The sequence below is a fragment of the Ruditapes philippinarum genome, unplaced genomic scaffold (assembly GCF_026571515.1).
Source record: "Ruditapes philippinarum isolate M1 unplaced genomic scaffold, ASM2657151v2 ctg1843_1_1_1_1, whole genome shotgun sequence".
Lineage (NCBI taxonomy): Eukaryota > Metazoa > Mollusca > Bivalvia > Venerida > Veneridae > Ruditapes > Ruditapes philippinarum.
This window is the reverse complement of record NW_026865464.1, coordinates 167,357-188,187: the sequence shown is the minus strand read 5'-3', so window position 1 is coordinate 188,187 and position 20,831 is coordinate 167,357. Positions and strand designations below refer to the sequence as shown.

Below are 20,831 nucleotides of genomic sequence, written 5' to 3'. Positions count from 1 at the left end.
GGGACAGCGTGCTCGACTATTCCCAGACTTTGATAGTAAAACAAGAGCCTGGATTATATAGACAGAACATTTCAGCGCTGGGGTAACACTGCAAAACTGCATCAAAACTCAAACGCCGTACAATAATATTGCTGGATTAAAAGGCAGACATGTTTAACCACAGTTTGCCCCCTCCCAGTGGTCATTCCTCATCGTTTAAAACGTGATCTATGCCAGTATCGTCATAAGAAAGAAAAGAATATCAAATATTTCCCAATTTAATCCTTCAGTGATTTTATAACAACAAAAAATATTTATAAAACACTGATTAACAATGGCACGCAAATAACAGCAAACACACTAAGCAGCGAAAACTGGTTACATCTTTATGTTTTACTGCTTAAAATAGATATGTGTGCATAAATTAAAAAAGTATCAGCATGTAAATTACAATACAAATTCAATTGTTTATTTTCGCATAAGAAATTTGAGATAATTTACCATAATTATGTGAATGGTACTATATTTACAAATAGCATGAACATAAGTTAGTTCTTTCTCAAAATATTAAAAAATGTTTCAGATAGAATCCAAAGTTTCGAAGTTGTTAACTATAAACACAGTTGCACTATGGTTTTCATTCATTTTTCTTTTCTTCAACTTCATACAAGTCGTTTCTTCTTTGCACTGATATTGGAATTTGTCCCCTTATTTGGTCAACCAGTCCCAAATCGATGTCCGCGTACACAATATTTTCTTCATGACCAGTCGTAGCAACCACTTCTCCCCATGGACTTACTGCACTGCTATGACCCCATGCCACGTATGAAGCGTTTTCGTCCCGTGCGGGTGATACCGTAGCTACGTACAGCTGGTTATCTAACGCACGTGCGCGGGTAAGCAGTTCCCAATGAGCAGGTCCGGTGGTCATGTTAAAGGCACCGGGATATATCAATAATTTGCATCCATTTTTCGCGTAAATTTGAGCCATCTCAGCAAACCTGATATCGTAACAAATTCCAATTCCAATTCGACATAACGGAGTGTCAAAGAAGCAAATTTTCCAGGGCAGCTTTTTCCATTTTTTAAAATTTTTAATTTTTCCGGGAGTCAATGAAAACAAATGTATTTTCCCTTGTTTTGCAATCAAGTCCCTTTTTGGATATAACGGTGCACGTTTTTATATATTTTCCCGCCGTCTTTTTCGGAATCAAACCACCAATAAGGTAGATATTGTTCCCCTTACCCGCCCAACGAGTGCTCCGTTGAGGGCCCCGGAATAGGTTTCGCAATTTGGGGGAAAAATAGCTGTCCCAAAAGGGGGAAAATAAAGCACTGGGTAAAAGCAACAATATTGGCTCCTTTTGAAGCAGCTTCTTTGATTAAACGAGCTGCACGTGCGAGATTGTCTGATTTCGAAGCAGAAACAGCTAACTGTATTAAAGCAAGGCGAACTGACCCCGACATCTTCGTTCTAATTTTTATCACAAAATACTTGAAGTGGTGTCCCTTTAACAACTCACAAAATACTTGAAGTGGTGTCCCTTTAACAACTCTCTTACTTCACTAGCCTTACTGTAGAAACGGCGACTGCCGACTGGAACCCAAATATAGCTGTACAAGTTTGCTTCTTTAAAAGAAGCATGCGAGAGGTCTTTTTGCTGCTGTAGAAGATTTTTTTAATTCGAAAATATTTCGGTATATTTTTGCATAAACGACACAATGAATGGTTATAAATTACAATTATTTAACGGGCATAAAGTTTGTTAATCAAACAATTTTAAGTGCAATATTTACATAAAAAATGTTTATAACATTTGATATATAAAGCTGCATGCTCTGAATTACAGAATATTTCAGGAAAATCTTGAGTAAAGTTTGCGCCATTTGAGCCAAAAAATATCCGTTGCGTAAGTTAGTCATACCGGTTCAAATGTTTAAGGAGCAGCACAATTTCGGTACATGGTTCACTCGGTCATATAATAGTGCATGGTGATATTGTACCTGTAATGTTCACTGTTATTTTTTATCGGAACACGAAATAGTAAAACACTATTCAGAAAACAATACGGTAATCGATTTATACAATATGAAAGATTAAAACGGAATGAAACATCCACGTAGCGCTAGGTAACGTAAAAGATATTTTCCGATTTTTCTATGTACCGATTTGTTCACTTCGATGTTAATTTTTCGTTTAAGTTATTTCGTATTTTGAAACGGAGCATGCGCAAAACAATTTTTGTAGACTGCTCCTAATGATTTTACGCTTTAAATGAGATTCGTTCACTACAATCAGATACGCAAAAATGGATGCCGCCAGCAATCAGTCTGAACACTGTGGAGAGAGGTCTGATGACCTCTTCAATATACGTTTATTATAATCGACCACATATAAAATATATCATAAACATAATCTTAATTTACTAATAAATATAGTTATTCTTAATATATAACTAAATATAATTCGATTAGTATACTCATTAAATTTGTAAGGGCTTTTCATATATTAAAAGCATTTATTGAAATTGAATTTACTAGTTGTTGTTGTTTAGTCCATCATCTTTATATAGAGACACTTTATAATATAAATCTACTGAGCCCTGAGAATTTACTCCAGTTATAATTTGTGGTCGTTTGGTCTCCGTGTAAAGCATTGATTCTCGATTAGAACCTGATCACTATTACATATAAATCACTAAGAACCACTTTACACCTACACAACTGCCAATCCATCCCGTTAGTATTATATGCAGGAATAGTACACCTCTAAATTTAAGTAAGTAGTGTGAGAGAAAGTTAAAACCTGAAAATGAACATTATCTGATATCAGGATAATTAGAGACTTTGAAGGACGCAAAATGAATTTTTTTAAATCAAAGATGAAGATAACAGAGACAAGCAGCTCCTATATTCTCCACTGACTATAAAATAGGCATGTTGTAGCTAGTTAAACTTAATGGATGGATGTACATGTATATAAATTTGTATTATTTGGTACTTTTATAGTATACAGTACACCACTTGAATGTTAAACATTTTATCTATTAGTACATGTTTAAATATTGATAGTTTTCTATCTATGTCTTTAACGTAGCAAAACATAGATTTACATATTCAGTCAGTTTTTCGTCATATACAAACAAAAGTTAATAAGAACATTTTTGTAGTTCTCTTAAAAATTGATGTATCAATTTATTTAGATGGGAACTGTAAATATTTTTACCTGCAGCCAAAGACAAATGTATAAGCTTTCAGAAAATGTTTTATTTTACTGTATTTTGTTATCTGGTTAACAAGTTTTACTTGCTACAAGTTTTAAGTTTAGCAAACACAAGTGATAACTTAACTACCAGCTAGGAAGTTGCCTAATCATACCTCTGCTAAAATGTCTGTTTACAGTATTCTTTTCTCAAACTCAACTTTGTATACAGTGAACGGTTGTTGGTGACGATATTGTGTAATTTGCTCTATCTGAGACATAAATAAGATACTGTAAATTATGGTAAGTCTCCGTAGTAGCGCTACAGTACAGTATCGATTTTAGGCTCTTGAATTCCTGTTCAAAATGGCGACTGCTGTTGGGAGGGTAGACGAATTTGTTAAAGATTATTTAATATATAGAGGCTTGTCGACTACTCTTAAAACACTTGAAATTGAATTGAGAAATGAAAAGGAAAAAGGATTCAGGGTAAGAAAAAATTTGCCATGCTTTTTTTTAAGGAAACACTTTGTTTCTTGAAGCTTTCGGATATATTTGTAAGTTGAACACCACTAAATGTTTTCATTCTGCATTCTTTTTTTTTAGACATAAAATATTAACACAACACAAGGTGCTTTTACACTATCAGGTGTTGAAAGTTAACTTTTTCTTTGGTAAAAACATATCTCTTAGAATAATTTAATATTTAAAGAATACTAAGTTAATCAATAACCAAAAATGTTACAAAGAATGAAAGATCGACAGACAGTGTCCATATAATTACAGTATTGCTGTAATTATATGGACACTGTTCAAGGTCCATGTTGTGTACAAGTTGAAAGATTGACATACCAAAGGACTGACCCAACAGAATATTGAATGGATAGAACATTGATGTTCTTAATTTTTTGTCTTTATTGAAAGGTGCATTTGCTGCTTCTATATATTTGGATTTTGAAATATCTGCCCAGTGGCTCCCATGCTCCCATAATATAACTTTAATCAACTTTTTCAATAAATTCAGTATTGAATTTACACTCATTCAATATCCTGTATTCATGTAACTTTCTTCTAAATTCAGGTAGATAAGATAGTGGAGCAGCTACAGAATTATGTCTCAAGTTATGACTTGCCAAACCTGAGGGATTATTGGAACTTCCTAAACAGCCGATTATTTGCTCGCCTAGAGCAGAGGTATATGAGCAGTGTACGGAAGTTGGAGGTGGGATTACTTAAATACTACCTTGTAAATGCGTCGCAAAACAACAAACAGGATAAAATACTAGAGTTCTTCGATAGGATGACAGAAATTTTACAATCACAGGTGGAATTTAAGGAATGGTTTGGTAAGATGAGTTTCAAATCTCCCTAGTTGCTACATTTTTTTAAAATTTCAATTTGTAAGGTTTTTTGCAGGGTTATTAGTTGAACTATCATATATCATAAACCAGCTCTGTAGACTAGTATAGTTGTCTGATGTTTTTATGCCACCGCAGCATCTGCTATGCGGTGGCATATAGCGATTCATCTGTGTGTATGTGTGTGTGTGTTTGTGTGTGTTATATATATAGTGAACTTAAAAAATCTTCTTGTGAAAAACCACTAGTCCAATTTCAACCTAACTTGGCAGGATTGTTCCTTGGGTGAAGGGCTTCCAAAGTTGTTCAAAGAATTTCATTCCATGCAGAAATCTGGTTGAAATGGCAACCAAAAGGAATTATAAGAATAAATTAAAAAAATCTTCTTGTAAAGACCCAAAAGACCTAGAGCTTAGATATTTTGCATAAGGCATCATCTGGTAGACCCTTACCAAGATTGTTCAAGTTATAGCCCTTGGGTCAAAATCGGCCCCGCACCGGGGTCATTGATTTTCGCGATATGTACATATAGTAAAAACTTAAAAGACCCAAAAGGCCTAGAGCTTATATATTTTGTGGCATTGTCTGGTAGACCTCTACCCAAATTGTTCAAATCATAGCCCTGGGGTCAAAAATGGCCCCACCCCAGGGGTCACTGGTTTTCCTTATATGTATATAGTAAAAATTAAAAAAAAATTCTTCCAGCAATTGACAAATGCTAGAGGTTAGATATTTTGCATGAAACATTGTGTTGTAAACCTCTAGCAAGATTGTTCAAATTATAGCCCTGGGGTCAAAATTGCCCCCGCCCTGTGGGTCATTGATTTCAATATATACATATAGTAAAAAATAAAAAAATCTTATTGTCTGAAGGTAAAAGGCTTAGAGCTTTAATATTTGTTAAATAATATCATCTAAAGGTACTCTACCAAAGTTGTTCAAATTTTGCCTCTTGTGTCAAAATTAGCCCCGCCCCCGGGAGCCATAGGTTTATCTTATATGTATATAGTTAAAACTTAAAAAATCATCTTCTCTAAATTTACAAAGGAAAGAGTTAAGATATTTTGCATGAAACATTGTGTAGTGAACCTCTAGCAAGATTGTTCAAATTATAGCCCTGGGGTCAAAATTGGTTCTGCCCCGGGGGTCATTGATTTTCATTATGTACATAGATACTTTCTTGTCCTTTGATGTACAGCTACATTGTATGACATTTTGACCATGTACACAGTTTTAGTTGTAAAATTGAACTTTGACCTAGATTTTGATGATTTGACCTACTTTCTTGTCCTTTGATGTACAGCTATGAAATTTGAACCATGCGGTGGCATAGCATTTTTCTCAAATGCAGTCTTGTTATTTCAGAGCATTAGCTACATTTCTTTTAAATGCAACATAAACTTTCGATATGGCTAGCATGTAACCAAGATTTATTTGTAATTTCAGCTTTTCCATTTGTAAGGAACCCACGGGAGAACAGTCATTTTACAATGTATTTTACTGTGCAGTGGCAGGAGACATTCTTCCTTTCACTTCACAACTTTCTAAGTGTGATTCTGCAAGCTATGCATATCCTTTTAAAGTTTGTTGTTAATTCAAATCAATTCTAATTGAGTAAAGTATTCAGCTGCGTTATATTTCAAACTTGACTTTATTTAAGCATTATTAAAATTGAATGTGTAATTGTGTAATATATAGTATTTACATGTTGAGTTCTAGTCATATTAAGGACAGGCATAATTTATTATGTCTACTATGTTTAGATCCAGGGCAGCCTGCATACAAGTAATATGTACCCTTTTCTGTTTGCAGTTGACATTGAAACCTTTTAGCCTTTACCATCCTAAATATTTTAAACGGACATGTCCATCTTTCATTTCATGGCAAAGCCATTCATCATTTTATTGGGAAAAATTCAAAATAGGTACTGAGTAGAATCACCTACATTCTGTAAGCTAGCTGGATAGCTTCTTCACATGAAAGATTAGAATACAGAGTTCCAGTAGGGATTTGAACCCACAGCCGTGAGGGGCAAGTGGTTTGAAGTCAACGACCTTAACCACTCGGCCATGGACGCCCCAGACCATGATCAGAAGACACATATGTACTGGCAGATCTTGGTCTGCAATCTGCACTGGTTTCTTGTGTAGAATCTGTTACCAATAGGTTAATGGATTTTTCAAATATAAAGCCTGACTAGTCAGAATTTAGCACGAGTTAAAATGTTACATTGTATGTCACAACTAATACATAAAGTAATAGTAGATGTAAAGCTCTATTTTATTTGATATGAAATGGGGTAGTGTTTAGATTTCCTTAACAGTATTGCACCAGGTCCAGTATTGCTTAGTTTTGAAGCTGAATATAGACAGATTAGAGACCTGCAGGATGAAAATGACAAACTGAAAGTACAGGTAAACAATTGTAGTACCAATCGCAACTTTTAGGCACTTTCCCATCAGTCTTCGGATAAGGACCTCACACACAATAGTATGAATACACAGAACGGATACGGTATTTGGGTTTAACCTATGCTAAGAAACTAAACATGTAAACAAATAATGATTTAATGCTGGGACTTGTTGACAAGTTTATTTCCAATATATCAAGTAAATGCCCACCTTAAATAAGTGAATCTATAGATACAAAAGCAAACAATACAATATTTGTATGTTTATTATTATGGTTGTAGAAACTGAAAGTAAAACTGTCAACCTGTTGACAATTAGTCTGATTTGTTTCAAATTGTACATCTGTGGGCATATTTAAATTAAAAATGGTTGTCAGACATATTTTCAATCATATTTGTACCGAAACAGACTTACTTTTCTTTTTGATGTTAAATATATACATTTGTTATTACACTCTCTCTTTATGTTTACATCTGAAACCACATGGTAAAACTACTTTCACTCTGTATTGTTTCCGAGGTTATTATAGATAATAGCCGGGAACGTTCTGATTGTTGTAGTACAACACTATTAGTAATAGACAATTGAACTTTTAAAACTGCATGGCTAAGATTTTCTTGTAATGATGTGAGGTTAGAAGGATAATAGGAATTAAAATTTTGGAAAGAATCTGCATACTATACTGCTTTTGATTGCTTTCTGTAATAAACATGTACTTGAATACCTGGTATATGGAGGCAGAGTACCACAGGTTAAGTATACATACATATTGACACTATTTAATAAATAATAATGATAATAGAAATTTTGCATGTGTATAACTTCAAAATAAATGATTATAGTAATGAATGGAATTAAGAAATGTGTATGGTGTTGTGAAATATGCATAGAATATTCAGAATTACATTTTGTATGTAGATTAGATAATATAAATAAATGAATGTAAATTGTACATCATTGATCAATGATGAAAAAATTTGGATAAAAAATTCACATTCTCTCTATCAATTGTGTATGCAGACACTACTTATACCTATTTTGTTTATAATATCTTAAATTTTCAATTCTGGTTATAGCATACAAAAGTCTTGGTTCTTCAATGGCCTGTAACTCTAAATGTGACCTAGACCTTTGACCAAGAGACCTGGTTCATGTGCGCAACACAGCTTCTCATATGTGAACATTGCCATGAAGTTTCATTGAAACACTTCCATGTGTGTAGGAGATATGCTCTGTACAAAAATTGGACACTGCCCACCTGTTCCCCACCCACACCAACCACACCAGGGGCGGGAAACTTTAATAAGACCCGTTTTTAAAAAAACAGTTTCGCTGTAAAAACCGATTTCAAATTGTTTTGCTTAGTAAAAAGTTCAGAATGCACAGCATCGCATGATATGTTCTTTAATCCATTTATAGATAAAGTCATTAGGGGAGAAACCAGACCTGACATCAAAGATGACAAATCGAGAAAGTTATTTGAGTGACCGCAGTCACATGGATCTTGTATATGACTTCTCATCTCTCGGAGAGTAAGTTATTTTTCAATTGTTCAAGATGGTTTTTACAGTATTGGTTTGACTGAAATCCCAACCAAAAACATAAAAAGGAATAAAGATATTTGTATTAAAGCTTGTTTCAACAGAAGTTTTAAACTATTCTTTTGATATGATTTTTTTCTTCATTTTGTTTGATCAACCATCCTTAGTCATGTGTTTAGCCACTCTTATAACAGTCATTTGATTAAAGCTAAGTACCGGTATGCAAAATATATCAGATGGGCAGCCAGGATCCTTCATTTATTCTTGCATATCAGACTGTTGTTTCCATTAGTTTTACCCATGCTGGGTTTGTGGGTAACAGTAAAATTTCATCCCGAGGAAAATACTCTTATCCAAGGCATTTGCTGAGGGTAACAGTATTTTTACGAGGGATGATATTTTGACTGTTACTCACAAACCCATGTGTTATTTATTTTATTACCCTCGAGTAATAACTCTGATGTTTTTTTTATGATTTTATTTTCTATAGAAAATAAACCATGTTACCAGATTTTATACTGTTAAAAATACCATTATCCTGTTACAGTACAAATTTCTTAGTCACATGGTACACTTGCATTAACAGTTGCATGTAAATAATCCCAGTGGGGTATTTGGAAAATTAAATTACACAAAAAAATGAAGGTTTTCCAGGGAAAATAATGTACGACGATATTTTATTTGTAAAAATAAGAAGCATATTTTTTTTGTTTAAAAATACAGCACCCGAGACAAACCCCCAAACCCCGAAGAAGTTCCCTTTTTCATATCCCCACCCAAATTTTGGGAAAAGAATGAAAAATCTTTACCAGTCCAAAAAAAAAATACCCCAAACAAAAGCCCGAGGGGAACAAAAAATTTTAATCTAGCAAAGGAACAACTCTTGCCAGTTATACAAACAAAGGAAACCACCAGTGAAAGGAAATAAGGTACAGAGCCTGGAACCAGCAGCAGTTGGTCATGTGACAGATACTTCAACCAATCACAATACAGTAGAAATGTCACCAGCCAATCAGAAGATGAAGAAGATTGAAGATGCAAAACAGAAGAGGAAGGAACTGTTTGAAGCGAGCACAAAGGTGAAAGAAGAAAAGGTACAGGTATCTTATGACTTTAACATGATTGTGATGTGCCAACTTCAGCTAGAACTAAGATATTTTTTTCTTTGTCAGAATCTGACTTGTGCTTGGAGTGGGAGATATTGCCCATACACAAAATAGCAGAATATCTCAACGCATATTGCAATAAGTTGGACTATAGGCAAAGTACATGCATCTTAATGTCACTGCTTGAATTTTGAGGTTTAAATCATTTGTTTAAGAGAACAAGCAGTTTCAAAATATATGTACAGTATATCAGCAACTCCAGCACCTAATGTCAGCAGATTATGGTAAATTGACAGAAAAATGTGCAGCTTGACTGAGACTCGAACATAGAGCCTTCGTAATACTGTACTGTGGTTCTACTGACTGAGTTATCAGGCCATTTGTTACTTTTTTTCCCTTGATTAGTGAACAGTTCATACCGTGACATGTGTAACACTGAAAAACTTACATTGTATGTAATCAGAAAAGGCAATGAATTATAAACAGATGCTTAATGTTTTACAGAAGCCACCAGAAGTAAAACAAGACGTCAGTACCGGTTATAACCGGTCATTATCTGAATCCGGTGTGGATACGTTGACACCGAAATATTCACCGAGGGGGACTAGAAGAACTGTAAGCAAGAGTGTTCTAGAAACAAAGGTATGTTTGTGTGATACAAGTTTTCACCACTAGTTTATGTACATGTACATAGTAATCTGTAAAAGTCTTTTTACATGGTAATACAAACTTATGTGGTCACAAACTTCAATATATTAATAGATGATCCAAATTCATGTGGAATCTTTGCATTGATATATAAAATTAACACTTAATCTGATAAATTCCTTTAATGGACTTGTCCATTTTTTAAATCTTGACAAAGATATTCATCATATTAAGGGGAAATTTCAAAATAAGTACCGACTGACTAGCAAACAGTGCAGACCATGATTAAATGGCATATAAGCATGCTAGTTGATAGTTGCATAGGTAAATTCATTCACAGTAAGCAGGATAAGGGTTCATATACTTTGAAGAAGCATATATTTTTAAGACATCTATCACAAAAATTGCTATATTTTAATATTGTGTTTTATTATATACATTGAAATGAAATATTGAGAAATATTGATGAAATAAAATGCGTATTTTCATTTTCGGTATTTTCATTGTAAAAATTTATTTTTCACTGCAGTGAAACATATTTTCCGTATTTTCACTGGTGTCTTGCCGGACTACTTTCTTTTAAATTCTGCCAGTACTCAAAATTTAAGGGAAAGTCTTGCAAATTTTAATGTCCAGAAAGAGAAAAATGTATATAATAAACAGAAAATTCAAGTTTTTTCTATAAATACATGATTTATTTTCATCTTGTGGCATGAAAATTACCATATTTCACTCGTGGCTACCGCCACTCATGAAATATTTATTTTCATACCACTCGATGAAAATAAATCATGTATTTATAGAAAAAACTTGAATATCCTCTATGTATTGCAAAATACACAATTTATATTTTCAATTTTGTACAGTTTTGAAAGAATTTATATTTTGAACTTTATACAATTTTGAAAGATGAGTTGTTCCATATAGATATGATAATGCAAAACCTTTTATCACTATGAACTGTTAAGAGTTTACTGTAAAATGCAACAGTGAGGCCTAACCAACTTATCAAAGGTTACTTGCCCTTACATTTGTTCAAACCAAAGCTATGAGGTATATTTTTGATATTTTTGCTGTAAGGTTATTTTCATTTCTGTTCACAATATCTTTTTTATAGTCCAGTATGTATTCTGGCACATCTGGAACAAGTGATTCCATGGAGACTGTATCTCCCTTAGCAACAGCTACCTTAGCAACAATGTTGGGAACTGGTGGGCCCAGCAAGGCAGAGGAGATGCAAACATTTCCACTCACATCCTCTGTTACTGAGCCGGAACAACCTGCCACATCCAGCACAGAGACAAAAACATTAGAAACAAGTATGATTTGTTTGTTTGTTTGATTGGGATTTTACATCACACCATCACAGCATAGGTCATATGGCGACATTCCAGCTTTACTGGTGGAGGAAGACCTCCGGTGCCCCTCCGTGCATTATTTCAGGCACGAACGGGCTACTGAGTAGATCCACCAACATTCTGTAAACTAGCTGGATAGCTTCCTCACATGAAAGAATCCAAAGTCCCTGTCGGGATTCGAACCCACAGCGGTGAGGGGCAAGTGGTTTGAAGTCAACGACCTTAACCACTCGGCCACGGACACCCCGAATCAAGTATGATACTACTATACTACTTTGTCAATATTGATATATACCATTATGCATTTGTATTTTTATCTAGTTCAAAACGTTTAATGTAAATAACACAAATGACCCCTAAAAATTAAGTATTGAAGTTTTCCCATATTTGATTGTTTGCAAGTCTTTCCATATATCCAAAAGTATTCATTCAAGCTTTCTTAAGCTTCTGAGAAAAGCAGATAATTTTATAATGTAGTTGATATTATAGAAAACAGTATTTTCAACCTGTTGAGATAAAGTTCTTTTTTGTGATCTTTTATTCAGAAATGATTTTTTTTTGTGTGTAGCCTCTAAGGTGTAGTGGCGACATAAATCACTTCTCTGTTATCTGTCTGTCTGCACTACCTAATAGGGATAGGGGGCCATCTAACTGTAAACAGAACAAAAGAGAACTATAGAGTTCATTCCGTAACAATAGAGTAAGGGGCCATTGGCCCTCTATTATATAGAGTTCATTCCGTAACAATAGAGTAAGGGGCCATTGGCCTCTATTAAACAAAAGAAAATAATTAAAGAGTTTAATAATTACTACAAATTATTACAATGATTTAATGTGTTTTTTTTTATGTCTTTCAGTTCATGAGAAACCTTTTCTGTTGTTAAGTCAGGTAAGACTATAGTAGTTTTCATCAAAATCTCTCTAAATATGTTACTACATTCAGGGATTTTTTTGGCTTATTTAATATTTTATAGCCGATATTCGGTCATTATTCCCAATTGAAAATAGTATATTATTTTCCCAAACCACAGGAAAAAATTCCCAATTGAAAGTTACAAAATAAAGATATTGAATAAAAAATTCTAAAATCTTTGAAAATAAAGGCTTCTTCACTGTAATGGTGCTGAAATGTTTGAAGATGCCATTCTAGACAGTGATTGTTTTCAGTCATTTAATCACTACAAAATTTTATTCATGATTTTTCCCAATCTTAAATAAAACTTTTGCTGACTTTTAAATTCCATTTTTTAGGGTTCATTTTCCCCCAAAACCCCGGAAAAAAAATCCTGACATTTTTTTACTCACAACCTACCATTGACAAATGGGGCCCCGGTGCCATAAAAAACCCAAAACATAGTGCTTTTTGAAAACCCCAGGGATCCAAAACCACCTCCCGAAACCCACGCAGTCTAAATCGGGACCCCAGCTTTCGTTTAAAAAAAAGTCTAAAACAAGTAAAAGAAACTGATAGCGAACACAGGATCCGATCAGAATGCGCGATGCACAGGGTGTCGGGACCCATGCTTCCAAACCTTTACATGTGTTGGTTTTGTCGGACAGGGCTCAAAGATTCTCCCCATGCATCAAGCCCAGACAGCACAGTTAAAAATTTAAAATGTTTCTCATAAAAAAAACCTACTTGCACCCAAAATGTTTTTTTTGTTTTTCCCATTTAACAACAAAAACTTTTCCATACCTCTGTTAGTGGTTTTTACATAAAAACCGTAAAAAAAAATAAAAAGTTATTTTATGGTATAATTTTTGTTTAAAAAATTTAGTAGAAAATTTAAACCCAAAAGTTAGTGTTTGTTAAAAATTTTTGAAAAAAAATTAAAAGTCAATGAAAAAAAAAATTGACATACATTTTTTTTAATGATTCAAAAGAAACCAGTACAGGGGTCATTTGGCAGATTTTGATGTTTTTTGTTTTTTTTTATTTTCAAAATTTTTATCGGGGCTTTTGGCCTATTTCCTTTGCATTTTTATTGTCTAGTATTGGGGCAGCTGGGAAAAACATGTACAGGGTTTTGTATCTTCGGGAAATGGTATTCAGACATGGGGCCCCTATCAATTCCCAGATTTAGTAACATTGGAAAGTATTTTCAAGTGGGGATGTTGAGGGCGTATCAAGTGACTTTATTATGAAACCATATAATTTTTTAAATTTTTCAATATTTTTTTTCCATTTTAAAAGGAAAAAAAAAAAATTGCCTTGAGATCTCCCTTGAAAAAAAATTTAAAAATTTGCCTCCTTTTTTTCCCAAAAATTATTTTTTTTAAATTTAAATTAAAACTTTCAGACACTAAACTTTTAAATTTGGGGACACTTCGGGAACGGGGAAAATTTCAAAAATTTATTTGTACGAAACCATTTTTTTTAAATGTATAAATTGTCCCCTTTTTCAAACCCACTTGTAAATTCTTGATTTAGGGGACAAATTGCAAATGATAAAGAAGGTTTTTTTCGACAGATTTTTTTATACCAGCCGAAATACTCAGCTGTGAATTCTCTAAAAAAACCCAAAATTAAAGCCCTCATACAAAAAAAAAACATAGTGCTTTTCAAAAAAGCATGGATCCAGACCAGCCTGCGCTTTTCCGCGCAACCCGACCAGGATCCTTTGCTTTTCGCTATCAGTTTCTCTACTTTTTTATAGGTTTTTAAAACCAACAGCAGGGGCCCTAAATCAACTGCGCGTGTGCAAAGGCGGGCTGGACCATGTTTAAAACCCAAGTTTGGGTTTTTTTTGACCCCTAAAAATGCCCAAAAACAGAGGGTATGTTATGAATTTATTGAATAAACCATTGAAGACAAATTATAAAACAAGAATTTTTCCAGAGAAAGGGTCTAACCCCAAAGGGCAGTTACAAAACTAAAAGTTATTTTCTAAAAGCATTCCTGCACTAAGGGGCCGGGCCAACCCGGGCCAAGGTAAGCATTAATTTTTATGTCAACAACGGGTAAGTCTTACAAACTGTTATAAACCTTAGCAATGATGGAATAGTTTATTTCAACAATAATAACTTGAATGTTAAAGCAGCACACCTCAAGATTTATGTTAATATTCATGAAAATATTGGAAATGTATTTTAAAGTAAAATATTGTATGGTGAACAAACAAAATATTTACATATTGCAGTCAGCACTTACAATCCAAATAAATTACCAAAAAGTGGTCAGCATATGCAAAAACAGCACTTACTGCATTAGTAGGGCAGTAGAAATATGGTGATAAGATACTGCAAAATCAGTGTTAAACTGCATATAACATGTAAAATTTAACTTTGATCTTGACTGTTTTTACCTTTCTTAAAATGTTAGTACATTTTTCTCAATATTGATTTTCTTGAATTTTGTTTGCTCATCTGGAGGCGTGCAGCTTGAAGGATCTTTTTTTTAATGATTTTTCTCAACTTAAGTACATTTATCATAAATTAATTATTGTCTTAGATTCATTTTCCTGAACATTTGATTAGTTAACATGATATTCTTTGAGACTAATGAATATTAACATGCTAAATTTGTATAATGGAATTTTCAAAATTTATATATTTTGGGACTGTTTTGGCCTTGAGGTTATAAATCTTTTTCTGAGCAAAGTCTGGAATATTACGATTGCAATTGGTTAATTGGTGCTGTTTTTTGACCAATCATATTCCTTAGATTTGAGTTTGAAATTTGAAAAATTCTTTATGCCTTGGAATCACGAGTAGATTCAGGGATATCTGCATCAAATATTAGATTTCAGCAGTATCGTCACAGAATTTTGACAGGTGTAAGTGTGTCATAATTCCACCTTGTGCTCAAAGGATTAATATGGTTTGTTTTATTTTACAAGTTATTGCTGGGCAACAGATCTGGGAACATACGCTTGTTTGATGTGAAGGAAATGAAATCATTTTATGAAGCAACGGCTGATGCTAGCTATCCAAGGTAAGACTTTCTTCATATCTATGTATCATATCTGTGTAAAGTGTTTACTTATTGTTTTTACTTGAACAGATGTCATGTTTTAAAGATGTGATTGTAAGATTAGGTGATTAGTGAACCATTTGCAAATTCAATGTCTTGAACTGTGGAATTAAATTTTTCCCCTATTACTGGCATATAAATTTGCTCTTGTCTATCCATCCAGATGTCATTCTGATTGTCCATAGACTGACATAACTGAAATATGGGGGCATTCATGTTCTATGAACACATTCTAGTTGAACTTAAATTTTCTTGTTGAACTCATTAATGTGATATGTTGGCAATTTTTAAACAAAAATAAGCCAGAACTTCATCAATGTTTTAGGTTGGATGCATTTAATAAATGCCTTAAACTGTCAATGTATGTGATTAATCTGTACTGACAGTACTTCTTGACATAATATTCTGTACTCCAAGTGTTATGCAGTAACATTTGTTCAGTTTATTATACATGATAATACATCAGTTTTGTCCTCCTTACAGAATAGTGACATTGTGTTCTAACCCAGCATCTCCGATGTTTGTATGTTCAGCAACTTCTGGACATCCGAGATCGTCCTCTTTCAGCTCTGATATAGGGCCAAGTCATGATTCCAGGGCTGGTAAACTTACTGTATGGGATCTTAAAACAATGAAAACTGATGTAAGTTATTCCACTTTCTGCCAGAGCTGAAGTTGTTCATTTACAAAGTATTTAGTAGGGATGTGGCTAACTGGTTAACACATCTGACTAGTAATCTAAGGATTGCTGACTGCATGAGTTCAAATCCCTTGAGAGGCAAGCTGTTGTTTTTTGTAAACAAGAAACTTTACACTCATTGCTTAGTACTGGTAGGTTCCAGGAATAGATTTTAGAGTGTTTCAATAAGCTTTAAGCTTCCAACACAATCAAACTAAAATTCATTTAGCATAAACTAATTAAGGCTGATGAAAAGAATGTAAATCATGGATTCATATTTTCCATTTCATGTTTAAAGAATAAGTAAAACCTATACTTTTTGGAAGAAAAAAAGCAAGAAAATGAACAAAAATAATTATAATAAATTTTTAGCTCAATTAGTCAGAGAATGGTGGGCTCTGTATGATATAGAGATATTGTCATAACCATAGTTGGTCTAAAACCTATTATTACTGGGTTTATAGGCAGGCTTTAAACACAACTGGCTAGACCTTTGCTCACCTTTTCAAGAATAATATTACATGCATTAGTATTGTAGGTCTGTTATATTTATTTGTTTTCAACCAGTTACCTCTCTGGCATGGGTTTGATCCCCGGGAGATGCTTTGGTAGTTTAGCGCGGAGGAAGGTAGTCTAGTACTGGTGTAACTCTCCAGGAACGATGGTTAGGAAACTACCCGCCTATATGAGTGAAATACTGTTGGGAAAAGGCGTAAAAATAAAAACAAACAAACAATCAACCAATGTTATGATTTTTCAGAAAACACTTCCTCTTGAACCGGGTTCAGCATGTATAAACAGTTGTTCGTTCAACCATAATGGTCAGTTACTTATAACAGGAGGAGCCGACGGGATGATCAGACTTTTTGGTAAGCTTGAATTCTACATGAACATTCCTCTATATTACCTCAAAGTCATGTCCTGAAATAAAATATCATAGAAATTATACAGAGTTAAATAGAAATTTAATTTGGAATTAAAAATGCATAATTTTAATTTGGTTGAATAATTTCCAACTTGTAAGCAAAGTGCTGTACTAGATGTGTGAAAGAGCCTTTGTGTATACATGGCTTTAGGGGTGTTATTATTACTTTGTTGTATCAGAATGTTGGACTCCCCCCCCCCCCCCCTTTATATTTTTCTACATATACATTGTATGTACAAATTTAACTTTATCTGTACCCTTTTTTCTGTTAGTCTGTATATATGAACAAAAGATTTACACTTTGTTGAAATAGAGAGAAAAAAAGACAAGAAAAGAACTTAACATTTAGTCCCTTATTCCTTTGGCCATCTTAGTTGATATTCATGTAACTGACCTCTGAAAAATATCTGGAAGGTATGTAGTTCTATGTGGGCATTGCGCTGAATTAATAATGTACAATGGATCACTTGAGGTCTTCCTCTGCCAATGAAACTGGAAATTGATTTTCATATTGTTGATGAAGCTAAAAACCAATTAATATTAATAATAAAGAAAAACTTGTTAAATCGTGAGAAGTAGTAAACCAAGTAAATATATAGCTTATCTGATTGATTTAATCCAAAATAATAAACAATTAAGTATATATGAGCGGCTTCACGACAAAACCTACTTAGTGCGTTTGCGACCAGCATGGATCCAGACCAGCCTGCGCATATGCGCAGTCTGATCAGGATCCATGCTGTTCGCTATCAGTTTCTCCACTTGTAATAGGGTTGGTAAGCAAACAGCATGGATCCTGATCAGACTGCGCGGATGCCCAGGCTGGTCTGAATCCATGCTGGTTGCAAGCGCACTATGTTGGTTTCTTCGTGACGCAGCTCATATCACATGGTATTTTGTGTATATTGTATTACAGATGTAAGCCAGGAGAAATGTATATCACAGTGGCAGGCACACCACAGTGACATTAGAAACATCCAGTACTCGGCCGACTATAATTCCTGTTACAGTCTTGGTAATGACGGAAAGGTACGATTGTGTATATATACATGTACAATATGCAAAATATATGCTGATGATCTAATGATTCAGCATAACATTGATCTATTAACTTAGACAGTATCTTGTGTGTTTTGTGTTAAACTGTTGATTTTAATTATGCCATTGCAAAATTGTTTATAATTTTTAAATGTTCAGATGCTAGGTTTTATGTGTCTGCAAATACTATTAGTGAAGTGAATATTTCAACATAATAGTTATATAAATAGTGGCAAATTTTACATATATTTAGCATAAAATCCATCCATACTTATTAAGGCAGGTACAGAAAGTTTTTGCTGTAGGTTTCTTTCTTCTTTACAAAATACCTATTTAGCAGATTTCTAGCATATAATCGGACATGCTTATTTAAGTCCTTACAAAAATAAAGCATTACACATAACAAGTAAAGCTAAATTTGGAGAAGTGATGGTTTAAAAAAAATACTTTAAAGAATAGTAGGCATGTGAAAATAATAGGCTGAATTGTGACGTTTCTTCTTGTTCTAGATGAGTGAATGGAGTATGCACAAGACTGGTTTAAAACTGCGGGATTTACCACTCCACCAGGGGGCAGTACCAAACTTCTCCCAGCTTGAGTCTGGTAACACAAAGGAAGTCCCTGTTGGTAAACTGTTGGCCTTGGATTCTGATGGACATTATTTAATGAGCTGCAACGATACAAGTGCTGAAATATACAGGGTACGATGTCTGAGCAGTTCTTTTTTTAGCACAGAATTTAGATATTTAGCTAGAGTATTTAAGAAATACTATAACTAACTATAATTGATTTATCATACCAACTTTGGTTAAATAATATAAGCTGTTGCATGCATCTTTATATTCCATATGAGTGAGACTAAAAAAAGGATTGGAGCACCACCTAAATACGGTATTACGGAATGCAATGATGTTTGTCTATTTTGTGATCATGATTTCTGTAAGTGTGTAGAGGTACTGCTCCAACACTGTATTGATTTAAATCCATTCTATATTAATAAGTATAAATAACTGAAGGTATTCACTTCACACAAGTTTTCATTTGGATCATAATTGTACATGTAGGTCATTGCCCAAGGCCCATTATCTCTGGCAAATAATTGTTTTAAATGTTACACTGGACTTTTGGGTTACCAGTATAAATCAATAACAAAGAAACAATAACAAGAAACATAATTCTAGCATAAATTTTCTTTTTCAGATGTAAATGTGCCTATTTCCCTTTATAAAAATAACTAGAAAATGCACTTTAAGGTGGCTTTGCCCTGTTTAATTTACAGTTTGACTGTATTTTACCTTATTTTTCAGCTAATCAAGGAGGATCCAGGACTATTGTACATGATGGATTTGAGAGGTCATAGGTCATCCTTGATAACAACGGTAGACTGGTCACCTAATATTGACACAAAAATTTGTTTGACTGGTTACCTAGATGGAAAAATTATAGTTTCAACACTGTTGTCACAGTGACATGTTAAATAAAAGACAAGGATGAAAATGCCAATCTTTGTATAGACATATTTTGAACTAAGTTAATTGGAGACGATTTACTTATTCAGCAGTTGCCCAAAATATATACACATATACATCAGATATATTTATTACTTAAAGATCATTTGTGTCAAGTGTTATAGTTACATTGTAAAATGAATGTAAATATTCTCTTTCAATTGTTTGTTTTTCATTTCTACAAGATTACATTTATTTACTTAAATCTAATGTAAGTTGATGCAAAGAAATGTAGTTTGCAAAAAGATAACTTTTCTTAATACACCTACATGTACATCAGTTTTCAAGAATAAAAAATTTATTTTGCGTTTTATATCATTCTTTGACAAACTATAAAGATAGTTTTTGTTAAAGTATAATTATTATGATATCTACCATTTATTGAAGGAAATTTTACTTGTAGATTCAATTGATGAATATAATACATTATTGTATAGTTAAAAACTATTAAATTGTATATCTCTACCTAGACAGTTAAAGGGATGTGTGCAATAAATGTATGTTGTTATGTTATTTGATTTTGTGATTTACTTTAATAAAATGCATAAATACTATAGAAGAACGTGTTATATATATTTATGAGTATACATTTGTAATTGGTTCTAATAAAGTAACCTCTAAAAATATTAACATTAAAGTAGACTATCATTTAACAGTGATTTTTTTTCCTTTATTTTACATCCAAATAAAGGCTGTTTCCCCTAGCACAAAATGGATATATTTTCCCCTAAAACGCCATGTGCACATTTTTCACCAGAACCATGACTTAACAGCAGCTGACGTATATCAGCTAGAAGACAGAAAGCTGTCCCTATAGACAGCCTCTTCTATGTACTCAGAATGTTGAATTGAATTGAATTGAAATTTTATAAAATGAGTGGATAAATTCCATTTACAGTTGTAGAATTTGATTTTTCCCTTTTCTGATTTATCACGCTATATTTTTCCCTTCAGAAAAGCACAGGTTGTTTTAAGAAAATTGAAAAAAAAAAATCACGGATCATCCTGTTCCTATCACCTACACTTGTTGTCACTGGTGACTGCAATTACCAGATAACTTGTGCCAAAGTATGATAGAATCATTTAGATGAAGGCAGTCTGACTC

At 33.4% G+C, this 20,831-nt stretch overlaps 1 protein-coding gene and 1 pseudogene across 1 annotated transcript; one reads left to right on the top strand and one right to left on the bottom strand.

Annotated features, from left to right (window-relative positions):
• Positions 1 to 244: 244 nt before the first annotated feature.
• On the bottom strand, positions 245 to 1,507 carry LOC132729134 (omega-amidase NIT2-B-like; annotated as a pseudogene).
• Positions 1,508 to 3,530: 2,023 nt separating this feature from the next.
• On the top strand, positions 3,531 to 20,291 carry LOC132729129 (WD repeat-containing protein 91-like). The gene is made up of 14 exons (XM_060714869.1): positions 3,531 to 3,670; positions 4,263 to 4,527; positions 5,986 to 6,108; positions 6,871 to 6,953; positions 8,370 to 8,482; positions 9,396 to 9,591; positions 10,102 to 10,239; positions 11,363 to 11,564; positions 15,414 to 15,537; positions 16,060 to 16,219; positions 17,016 to 17,124; positions 18,097 to 18,209; positions 18,728 to 18,919; positions 19,526 to 20,291. Exons 1-14 carry the CDS (start codon positions 3,548 to 3,550, stop codon positions 19,685 to 19,687), a joined length of 2,103 nt encoding a protein of 700 aa, XP_060570852.1. The 5' UTR covers positions 3,531 to 3,547; the 3' UTR covers positions 19,688 to 20,291.
• Positions 20,292 to 20,831: the final 540 nt, after the last annotated feature.